This window comes from Musa acuminata, chromosome BXJ1-10, assembly GCF_036884655.1.
Source record: "Musa acuminata AAA Group cultivar baxijiao chromosome BXJ1-10, Cavendish_Baxijiao_AAA, whole genome shotgun sequence".
NCBI classification, from domain to species: domain Eukaryota; kingdom Viridiplantae; phylum Streptophyta; class Magnoliopsida; order Zingiberales; family Musaceae; genus Musa; species Musa acuminata.
Window position 1 is genome coordinate 10,157,209 of NC_088336.1, and position 12,887 is coordinate 10,170,095.

The window sequence follows — 12,887 nt, forward strand, 5'->3', positions numbered from 1 at the left end:
GGAAGGCCACGTGGGTCAATCTAATTGCCTCACGTTTACCGACTTAATATTATCGAGAGATGTTTCTATAATTTGGTCTCCTAATATGACATGTCACACATATACATATTTAATATATATCTACATCGCATGCAAATATATATACATATCTAGTATGTGTATAAGCAATCACACCAGATGATCATGGACCACAACCTAATATGATTAGGCCCGAGCCAGTAGGCCTAATCACTCACATCAAGATCTATGTGTGCAACGGTGCATCTCCATGCCCTGTGATCGTCCATCTCGTCCTCGTCGGTTTCGTCGACATCTTGATGCATCTCCATGCATCACGATCGTCCGTCTCGTGGGTCCCGCTATCGCATCCACGCTCCCGCTGCGCCTCCTCATGTGATTATAACTTAATCATAGGCACGCAGGCCCGACAATAAACGAGAATTATAATGGAGGTTCGCAGACCTCAATAATAATAATCACAAGTACACACATCACACGGTCCATGATCATCCGTCCACACATCATATATCACATGTATAAATAATCATCATCATGTAGGACTACTAGATAATAATAAAAATAATAATCAACTAAACCTTTTAATTAATTAATATTTTCTGAAATCAGGGATATGTAGGGAATTTCTCAATTCCTAATGGTATTTTTGTAATTTGGACAAAAGACAGAAACTGGAATTTCTAAAATTCCGAGGGGCAAAACTGTCTTTTTTTCAGAAAACCCTTATGCCCTTTCCTCCTTTCGCTGCTGCCGCCGCCGCCACCCTGCCGGCGGCGGCCTGTGCGGCGGGGCGAGGGCACAGCCCTCGCCTGCAGGCGGCACGCCCGCTATCGGCGTTGCCGCTGCGGGTGGGCGCCCCCTTCGGGCGCCGCTGCCTCCGCGGGCGGTGCTGTACCGCCGGGCGGCCGCCCCTGTGGGGGGGGTTTCGCTTACGGGAGCAGCGGCGGCAGGCGTCGCGCGTCGCTGCCCTACGGCGGCAGGCGCCGCTTCTTTTCGGCGGCAGGCGTCGCTGCCCTGCGGCGCCTCTGCCCGTGGGTTGCCAGCCCCGCCGGCAGCAAGCCTGCTGCAAGCAGGCCGCCGGCCGGCTGCTGCAGACGCAGCCCCTGCGCTGCCCGCCTTCGGCTGCGCTTCACGCACGCAGATCGAGGGCAGCAACTGTTGCTGCCCTTTCTCGCTAAACACAACACACGCAGTTCAAAACCAATCATTCGCACGAACAACCTGGCTCTGATACCACTATTGGGAAATCATTGGGGGCGACATCATATGCGCAGCGGAAGAACAAGAAAACAAAAATCCCCGATTCCCAAAAAGATGTTCGTCGTCGTGCGAAGATTGATGCGCAAAAATCCGAAAAACACAAAACTGCGTATAGAGATTGTGTTACCTAGGGAGATCGTATATCCCTGTTTCCTTGCAGATCCTTAGGAGAGGGTGAAGGAGGTCAAGCTCCTCTCTAGCGGTGATCCACACTACAGGGTTGCGACGACGCTCCTCAAAACTCCAGGCCTACTCTGAGGTGGACAGGGAGAGGAGAATAGGAAAGACAAGCAAAGACCTTAGCCTATGAGGCTGTGAATCCCTCCTATTTATAGAGATCCCGTGTCAAACCCTAATGGGTCCTTCCCTAGTGGGTATTGGATCTGCATCCAATAAGACAAGGGCTCCGTCGGATATCTCATATCTGAACCTCTACTCATCGTAATGCCTACCATATGTGTGTGACCCTCTAGGCCCAATATCGAGCTAGCCGTGAGTCATACCTGTCAGAACTCCTTCTAACTCAGCGAATTATTATCTCTGTAATAATTCACTCGACTCATCGACTATGGACGTACTAGGCCACTACGCCGTAGTCCCCAGACGATACAGGGGAATCCAATCCATTGGACCTGTCTATCCTTAGTTACCATGTACCTATAGTCCCTCATCCATCTAATATCCCAGAGATCGTATATCGAGCATGGTGCAGTCAGACCCATACGGTTTCTACTCGAGTCTTGCTCTAATCGGATTCTCCCGGAGAACTCTTTCTCTCTCAACCCGAATGACCCTGGCCAGGGATTTGTCTGAGCAAGAACACATAGGATATTCCTCTCATGACGCCGAGAGTGGATGATCCTCTATTGACACTCAATAGCCCTCGTAAGGTCGACTACCACTCCCAATGACCAGCTGTACTAGATCTGGGGATAGCCAAACCTATAAGTCTGGTATCAAAGAGTGGAGCACTCATACAGGACATCCTTGGTGTCTCAAGTCTAAGGACCAGATACACCACTAGGACTACGGAATCGCTGTCTGACAATAAGGCATCATCAACCATCCAGCATTCCGTAAGCGGATCAATCAGTGAACTCATTCTCCAATGAGCACCTGTACTGTATCCCTAGTGTCCCTACACGAGCAGCTATGAAACCAGCTGCATCCATCATATGGACGGGTATACAGCACACCAGTCTATCCGGTTATCACGATGTCCCTCTCGAGTAACCTATGACCGGGATTATTTAGGATATGTGTTTAAAGGTGAATCGATCTCATTATCGTGATCTCATCACGATCCGATTCCCATTGCACAAATCCAAGGACATCACAATATATGTATGCATTTATGCAATAGTTATAAAGTGATATACGCCAAAATATAATAAGCAAAAAGATTATGTATCAAGTCACACGTGCCATCACTCACGTGATTGGCTTGCTGGGCACCTATGACTAGCAGATATTACGCTAAGGATATCGGAGTTGCGGAGTCAACTAGCCGATTGGGTAATAGGCCGCAAGAGAGGACGATGCGCCATAGAATCGGACGAAGCGTCGAGGGACCAATGACATGCCAAACAACTTGATTAATGCTTAGTATTAATTGCCTAGATTGAAGTATGTTTTACATGTGCAGGATTAACTACGATAGCAACACATGAAGCAAAATGAAGTCCCGGAATCAAGGACGTGACTTCGTTAGGAGTTCGAGAGTTTGTCGGAAGTCCGGATGTTCGTCGAAAGTTCTAGAGGAACCAGCTAAGAAGTCTCGGAGCTTACTAGAGAAGCTCATTGGAACTCACCAAGAAGATCGTCGTGAAGTCAAGGAGCTTACCAGGAGTTTGCCGGAACATTGCCGAGAGATCGTCGGAAGTTCGCTAGAAGATCGCCGGAAGCTCGCTGGAAGAATAGACATAGGGACTTGTTTACAGTATTTACTCAAGTATGCATCACCATATCCTTTATGGGTTGCTCACAAACCCAATCATAAGAACATGTTCTTTCAAAATACTTTAGGCTATAAGTCCTAAGTGAATGGATCAACAATCAATATAGTGGAACTCAAGTAATTAATTGACATTAGATGCTTTTGGACCCCTCTTCTCTAACCATCAAGTACTTTATACCATAATGCATAAAAATGCAATAGTACTTGTCATTCTTAGAGAATAAAACTACTGTAATGTCACAAAATATCTTTAATGACTTGGCAATTGAGTCTAACTACACCAAGTCTTGAGATCAAATTTTACAGTAAAAAAGTTTGATCAATGGCCTCAAAGCATGCCGCAAAATCAACTTCTATTATTAATAATAATAAATTACCCTTTTAGTTGATATAGATATTAACCATAAGGTGGACTTCCTATTATCGAGGTAATTTATACAATTAGCATCTAAAAAATACCATTATTTCATGCTGATATAATTTCATAAATGTGAGTATATAATCTTTTGTCCCTTTTGGATATCTTATTACTTTCTCTACAGTCCTTTAGTATTTTTACTTCTAGGTAACTCCAATATATACCTAGTATTTTAACTATAAAACTGATATCTGTTTCGACACAAGCTTAAGCATAGACTTCCAACTATGCATATACTAAGAATATTTTCTTTATCTGATTCTTTTCAATTCATTTTTAAAACATTTAGTATTGACTAAAATTTTACTTTTTTGATTTACAGAACAAAAATGTATATTAAAATCGTTTCAAGACTCAATTGATATATTATTTCTAAGATAGTCTTTATAATCATTGAGATCTATCCTTGAATTACTTAATGTTAATAGTATAAGATGTCTCATTCATATCAATCATCTTAAAATTTTTAGTGATAAATTTCTTGATTTATATAATATAATAAACCAAGATCATTATTGTTAAGGTAAAATATTATCCATATATAAAACCAATATAATAAACTTACTCCCACTGATATAAATATTGATTAATAGTATTTTTCTTAAATCTAGAAATAATGATATTAAGAACCTTTATACATCATTATCTTGAATCTTGTTTAAGGTCATAAATGGAATCTTGAATTTGCATACCAAACTTTATATTTATTTCATTTCCTTTGTCAATCATTTAGAGTAACCCATATAAAGTTAGATCTTAAAAAAAAATAATTTCATATCATTATGATATAACTTAAACTCATAATGAGTCACTAATGTTATGATGATTCTTAACGAGTTCATTAAAAACTAAATGTCTCGTTATAATCAATATATTCTTTATGAGTTAAATTTTTAACCACAGGCCTGACCATTATATCATTTGACATTGTCCTTTGAGTCACATTTATATAATAGACTCTTTTACAATTATTGGACAATTCAACAAATTTATCAGACACAATTCTAGTTATTGAGTTTAACTCTTCTTTTATTACATCATATTACTTTCAGAATCATTACTTTTCATGACATCTGAAAATAATAAGGGATCCATTCTGATTCCTATATTATAATATAATTCTTGTAGATATGTTATATAATAACCATAAATGACAAGATTTCTTTCTCTTTCATATATTCCTAATGTTGTCAATTATGGTTGTTCTACAAGACCATTAATAGCGATATCAATATAATGTGAGAGTTTAGTAATATTATTTTACTGTTCACTTTTATCAAATTATTTAATGATTTAAGTAACAACAATCTCTCGAATAATAAAGGAGTATCAACTTATATCTTCTCTATATCAAAATTGAATTTTGAGATTTTCACTCCCACTAATTTGCTATTTTATAAGAATCTTATATTACCATATTTAATTATCCTCGTATTATGATTAGAGCAATAAGATATGTACCCCTTTAAACTTTTCAAATAGATAATAAAATATTCAAAAATAGTTATTAAATCTAATTTCTTTTATATGAGTTGAAGATCTTTATCTCTATAGGACAATTTCAAATACTTAAATATCTTATGTTAGATTTCCTATCATTTCATGTAATTTACTTACTAGGAACACCGTTCAAGATATACATAGTTGTCCTTAGAGCTTCTTCTCATATTGATTTGCGTACAAAAGAATAACCTATCATGCTCCTAACCATATCTATAAATGTACGATTATAACTTTTAGCAATCATATTCTGTTGTAACACATCCGGTAAATCATATACCTTATTTTTCTAAGAATCAAGCAAAAAAATTATAATTATAATTGGGTTCGTCATAAATGCCATAAAATTCATTACCTTTGTCAAATATGATGATCTTGACTTTTCTATCTAATTATCTATCGACTTCATTTATGTACAGAGTGTAAACAGTCATAGACTTTACATAAATTAGATATATAATCATATCTCAATATGTTATTTATATAATGATAAAATATCTCTCTCTAATGAGACGAAAGCATAGAGTGACCCATAGATATTAGCATAATCTCAAAATTTATAAAATTATATTTTATTTTAATATTTAATTATATGATCATTATAAACTATATTTAGTTAATTTTATTGAATCATAGTAAGTTTATAACTACCAAAAAGGAAAATAATATTCTAATAATTCTAGGTAAAGAACTTAAATTTTCAGAATTATAAGAACACAGCATGGATCCTCAAGATCTATCAATTGAATTATCTTTAGATGTATGTGATAAATACAAACTAATATTGCTTTTACTTTAAGATGATTCCCTATGATCATGAATATCTCATTCTCTTTTAGTTTTATCCCCCTTCATAAATATCTATTATTGGTAACATATGTTGAAGCATCAAATTAATCCATCAAATATTAGAAAAATAATTTTTGTAATATTTGATTTAAACCATATAAATATTATATTTATACCTTTCATTTCAAATCAATTTTTCTTTGCTATAAAAGTAACACTTTATTGTGAAGATATTCTTTTATGAGTTTATAGTAATTATAAACTCAAGTTACTTATGCTTCATCCTTATTTTAGTATTACTTACTCCTTAAGTAGTACTCAAAATATTATGAGTTTTGAGCTTACAGCTTTATCATTTATATTGAGGATATAATCTTGAATTCCTCAAATACTATCATTTTAAGGTGTCAACTAATGACTTATCAAAAAATTTAAATTGATCCTTAGATATTCTTATGCCCTAGTTGTAAACTGTATTGAAGTCTAAGTATCATAAAATTGAGTCTTTTATACTTTTCCTGATCAGTCACCTCAATTATTTATTCTATAGAACTTTCAGTAATTAAGCTTGTTTTTTGTTCAATTAATTTGATCAAGGTCTCACTCACTCGATACAACTTGCATATGCTCAAATCATTTATTTCGAAAAGTATAGGGACATTTACAAAAAATACAATGAAGGAAGTACCACTGTAATAATATAAATTAATGCTTTGAGTTTCTAAAATATAATGAACTATTGATATCTAGTATTCACTCAAGATCATTTATAGAGGACTAATACCATCCTTGTGGAATAATGTTGTTACCTTTGGGTATACGACCCTAAACTATAAGGATATTCAAAACATTATCATTCTACCCCATCATATAATTATTTGAAATAGATTTTCCTTTGGGATTATCTAAATCTCCTAATTATATGTGTTATCGTGAATATTATTTTATTTAATATCATTTAGGATCAATTTCATAATGTATTTTATAGATTATTGGTCCAAGTCGCTTTGGTGACTACAAGACCAATACAAAAAATAAAATATAATCTAAAATATCTCATAAATAACAAGAACTTTATTGTAATTCATATCCCATAAGCCTATCATCCCAAGCTATTTTGGTAGCTATTGGTTAGATAAAACTTAGGAAGATAAATTACAAATAATATTCACTAAATTTCTTTATCTTGATTCATACTACCATTGTGAATATTATTTTATTTAATATCATTTAGAATTAATTTTATAATATATTTTATAAATTATTAGTCCAGGTCACTTTGGTAGTTATAGGACTAATATAAAAATATAAAATACAATCTAAAATGTCTTATAAATGACAAAGTCTTTACTATAATTCACATCTCATAAGTTTACCATCGCAGGCTACTTTGACAGTTATCGGCCAGATAAAACTTATATAAATGAATTACAAATAATATTCATAAATTTATTTATCTTGATTTATGTCAAAGCAGTTCAATAATAGAATAACAACCATAATAATTATTAAATATTAATCAATAAAATAAAAACTCATATGATAATCATGATAACATATAAATCATGCCTTCATGTGAAAGATAAACATTATTTCATAATTTCAAAAAAATATATATGTGAATAACCAAATGAATATCAAAGAACAATAATTGGATTTTATTTACCACATGTAAAAATATAATCAATAAATCATATGAGAAAACTATAAAAATAAACCATAATTTATATTTTTTTTAATCAAAATTAAATCCAATCAAATAATCAAAATATAATCATGATTAAATTCAATCATAATTATAATAAATCATATTTATTAATTTTATAATTAAGAATATAAATTAGAATTCTCAATTCATAAGGATAAAACTATAAATATGTTGATAGGACATAAATAAGAATTTCAAAATTTATAAAGGGTAGAACTATAATTTGATAAAACCCTAACCTCGAGAGCAAAACCGTAAATATGTCAAAAGAATTAAAGGATATTAATACAGAAGGGAAAAGCTATAATTTGACCAAAGGTAAGCCCTAGGGCAAAACTATGATTTTGCCCAAAAATCTGATCTGCTACGTCGATGCCACCTTTGAGCGTGCGGCGATGCCATGCCGCTGCCGGCGCGCGGCCGCTGCGACGGTTCCTACCTGTGAGCAGCCGTCGCCTTGGCGCGCCCTAGCCGCGTGCAACCGCCGTCGGTGTGTGGCTCCTGCCCGCGAGCGATCGCCGCATGGATGCAGTGTTGCTCGTGTGCAGCAGCCCCCTACTGCACTACAGCGCGCACGTAGCCCAGTGCAGCCGCTACGGTGCACACGCTGCGTGGTGCAGCCACTGCTCACAAGCGGACCTCTGCCCGCGCGCGGTTGTGATGCACGGCTGCGCGTTGGTATACGACCCTTCAGCGGGGTTGTAATAGAGATCATCGCCTCAATAACACCCATAGTAAATAGTAAATTCATCGATCAAATCTAAAATTTATACATTGCTCACAATTAACAATAAAGCAAATCATATAAAAACTAAATTATATAGAAACAACAAATCGATAATATCCGACAAATCATTCATGTATCATAAACAAAAATAATAGATCTAATATATTTGATCTTAAGAACCTAGGATCTGATACCAATTGTTAACATAAAATCTGTAATCATGCTATCTGTAATGCGAAAAAAAATTTACATCTAACAATATTACGATGTGTACCTTTTATTATTGTTCAGAAGATAAATCTTATGCCCCATCGTCGGATCTAAGATATCAATCTGCAAAGAGAACTAGATCCTTCTCCTCTCTTCCTATCTTTTCAAATGACCACCTAGATTAATGGGTTAGGGAGATTGAGAGAAAAACTTCAATCTCTCAATTATATTGAGATGCGTCTTTTAATGTCTCACTTTTTAGCCCGTAGAGATCCTTTCTATTTATAGGCGAGAGTAGAAAGTCTATGGTAAGTTATTAGGAGAGTTCCTCCCATTAAGATTATCTCTTAAGGAATCATACTTTAACATGAACTTCTTTACTATTAGTCAATAACCATAATTAAAATCTAATTATATTTATAATATATTTTATCTAATTAAATAGGATAATATAATCTAACAAAAGAAGGATCATATAATCTAACAGAAGAAGCCTGGAAGTTCTTACGTGACTCCTCTCATTCTTTTTTTTTTCCCTTTCTAGAAGAAGCCTCTTGTCTTTCTGCACAATCTTTGGACGTTTTTATATTCCTTATATCGAGATGAAGCCTCGTCTTACTACACTATCTTTGGAAGTTCTTATTGTTCCCTGTACTTAGTAAGCCTCAGTTCCGTAAGTGACTCCTCTCATTCTTCTTTTGTCTCCCTATTAAAACGAAGCCTCTTGTACTTCTACACAATCTTTGGAATTTATTATTCCCTATGTTTAGTGAGCCTCACTAGAAACCAAAGTTGAATATCCAATTATTTGTAGTCACTACAGCTATGACCTTGAAAAGCATTCTTACATTCTAAACCGATGTTTCTTGTTAGACAGAACCTTTGCTATCATCATCAAGTCAGATAAGCCACATTGAGAAAAGAAAGAAGTTTCTTGTTAGACTGAACACCCAATATCATGCAAAACCAATAATCTAGTATTACTTCTACTATTCTGATTGCTGGCTCAATTTCCTAAAAATTCGTCTATTTGGCATACCCAATGTGTACTTCCCCCACCTGAAAGCTAATAATTTTCACCAAAATATAGAAAATCATAACCAAATCTTAGTTTGTACATTAGCAATTCAAGCGGTTGCAATATTGGACATGATAAATCTAGAAGTTTAAAATTCTAATCTTTCACCCTCTAGTTGCTGCATCAGTGGAGCCAGTAGCAGCTCTCTGAATAATCTATTTCAAATCCAGGGCTTTATCTTGAATCTGTCACGAGATCTCCACTTCGTAGTTATCAGTATGTTATATGGATACTACTCGTGAAACTATTATTTATATGGATCTTTCTGATTGTTCCAGCAATGCATGTACCATTCAACTTACTACTAAAATGTCTAAAAGTTCCATCTTTTACTTGTTTCAATTTCGACAGAATCCATGTTGGTGAGCAGAACACAGGGAGGAGAAGGCACCCGAACAAGTGGAGCACATCAGTTTAGCTTTTGAGGTAAGTAGATTGCAGATTGTGTCCGTTAGATACAGTTAAATATTTATTGAGCATAACTTGCAACAAGAAATATTCAGGATAAGATCCTCACAGGGATAGAATCACACAAAAGATAGATTTAATTTTAATAATCCAACATGAGGCACATACTGAAAAGGAAACAAGAGATAACTACAAGAATGAGAATAGTTCGGTCATAAATATCTACCACCATGTTGGCAACAATTATAAACTACCAATAGCTTATTCACAATAAATATAGCAAGTACGTCGTAACCTGAACTAGATGTTTTACAATCAACCATGGGAAAGTGCAAGCAAAGAAAAGTCATACTTGGCGCCGATGTAATCCATGGTACAAATGAATGGAACATCATCATCACCTAGTCCAGCAATTACAGGATGCCAAAAGTATGGACCAAATCTACTACCACAAAAAAAAATATATATATATAACATGTCAATTCTTGTTGTGAGAACATCAATGTCATATTACAGGAGAAATCAACAAAGCCAGGATGAGGAAAAAGAGAAAAAAATCAAGTAGCTGATATTAATCCTTTAAGTACTGAAAAAGAGTAATTTTTTATATACTCAGTAATTTAAAAAATATTAGGCGCCAAAGGATGTCAATTTCCTAAAATATCCGAAAATAGTAAAGTATAAAAAATTATAATATAATTGATAAATATAGTTATATAAAATAAAAATATGATATTAAATTAAAAAATCTAAAGTACCATATCACATTATCCATCTTCTAATAATAAAAATATCAAAATAATCAATATCATCATTACCATAATAAATATCGTCATTATCAAATATACCATCATACTTCTCTTCCTCTGTTCATCCTTGCTCTAGCCATCCTTCATCCATATCTTGCGCCTGCCATGAATCATTGTTTGGCCGCATGGTTGAAATGGATGGCATAGGAAGGCAAGCTGCTCGCACTCGGCCCGTGCAGGATGTCGATGTGAAGCATGACCTTGTCTTAAACCTCAACAAAGTAGTTTTTGGCATAGAGAAAGACATCGAGATATCTCGGTTAAAGACACGTGGGACTTGTGATGGCTTTGGTGTTGAACCTGGCATGAAGCCAACCACATGCACTGCTTGTGCAGGTGAAGGTCGAGTTGCCCCTTCAGTCACGGTGCTATCGACGCTGTTCAAACTATTCATAGCTTACTCTACCTGTGATGGCACGGGAGAATCCTCTACCTCATATAACATATGTGGAGGAGACAATTGAGTGAAAAAGACGAAGAGGATATGTCTGAAAGTCCTAGCCAAAGATCCTCTACCCCATGCAACACATGTGGAGGAGATAATCGAATGAAAAAGACAGGAGGATATATCTGAAAATCCCAACCAAAGTGCACTCTAGCAATCATCCAAGGGTTCGATTGAAGGGCGCGGGGAGAAGAGGTGGCACACTGGGAGACTGTTTTGTCTCCCTCGAAGACTGTTTTGTCTCCCTCGAAGTGCTTTCAGATCCTATGCTCATGAGGGATGTGAAGTAATGTATGCTCATGAGGGATGTGAAGTAACGTGTCATATACTGAAACCATTTTCCGGATGACTATCAAGATTCCAACAGTAGACAGGGTGGTGAATCTGATAGCGGGGAAGGGAGCTCCAATCCTGGGGAAACCAGAGGCCCGGGAGATCAGCTTGTGAAGGTGCAGGTGGATGTCCCCAAGGAACTCAGCACCCATGAGAGGAAGCTGATTGAAGAGCTTGCAAGCCTTGGTAAAAGCCAAGTTGCGGGCAGCAGCTGTACATTGCTGGATCATTTTAGTTCTTAGATATTCTTTCGACACGTCTAAGATGTGGGACAGACGAGGGTTAGGAATTTGAGCTCTAGCTTCAGGACTGTATAATTTGATGCTATTGCTTTATTTCTGCTGCTGCTTCTTGTTCTTGTTTCCAAGGAAATTAATATAATAAAGCTGTAGCATCTCAGGCGTATTTATTCTCACTGTATGACATCAACTATCCAAAACAAGTCATCGATCAACATGCATAAAATTACATAACAGCATGTCATTTGCAGCCACTATCCCTTTTATCTCAATTGGCAATTTCTACACAGTACATCCAACACCTGAGAGTGTGAGGGATGCTTGTATACCAAAACAAGGCCATGGCTGATGCTGGTAATTGCCAATCAAGAACAGCTGAGATCATTTACGTGCTTGAGGCTGTCCTTTGTGGACGATCGAAGCTGCCATAGAGCGCAACCTATTTGTGATCTCCGTGAAGCTTGGCCTCTCCTGAGGTTCGGCCGACCAACACTGCTCCATCAATAATCTCCATTCGGAACCACAAAACTCAGGCACAGGAGGCCGCAATGTATTGCTCAGTATTCCACCTGGTATAGAATTGAACTATCATACACATGAACAAAAGTTCCATAAATAACGAGAAGTCCACAAGGAATACCAATAATGGCACCATAATGCAGGTCCGCATATGGCTCTTCTCCAGTTAAGATTTCCCACATCATGACGCCAAAGGAGAACACATCAACCTGCAACCTCAAAGGTAAGCAGAAACGATGAAGCATAACCACAATTGTATCAATGCTAGGCAGAGGTTTTCTTAACCTTCTCAGAAACAAGACTGTCATTGCCATATAAGAGCTCTGGAGCCATCCAAGGAAGTGTTCCCCTCATACCACCAGAGATCAGGGTTTTACATTTCACCTTGGACAAACCCAAGTCACCAACCTGCAGATTCACAGTTGGCTAATCAATTCACTGGCTCTGGAACTAGACAAGGACAAATAAT

At 36.3% G+C, this 12,887-nt stretch overlaps 1 protein-coding gene across 1 annotated transcript in view; it reads right to left on the reverse strand.

The window, feature by feature from the left end:
* Window positions 1–12,038: 12,038 nt before the first annotated feature.
* The window catches only part of LOC135595177 (uncharacterized), a 34,547-nt gene continuing 33,698 nt past the window's right edge, over window positions 12,039–12,887 (reverse strand). Inside the window, exons 7-9 of the mRNA XM_065085749.1 lie at window positions 12,704–12,826; window positions 12,540–12,627; window positions 12,039–12,468 (exon numbers count right to left, since the gene is read on the reverse strand). Coding sequence (XP_064941821.1) covers window positions 12,281–12,468; window positions 12,540–12,627; window positions 12,704–12,826 — 399 coding nt within the window. The 3' untranslated portion in view covers window positions 12,039–12,280. The remainder of the gene's footprint in view (window positions 12,469–12,539; window positions 12,628–12,703; window positions 12,827–12,887) is intronic.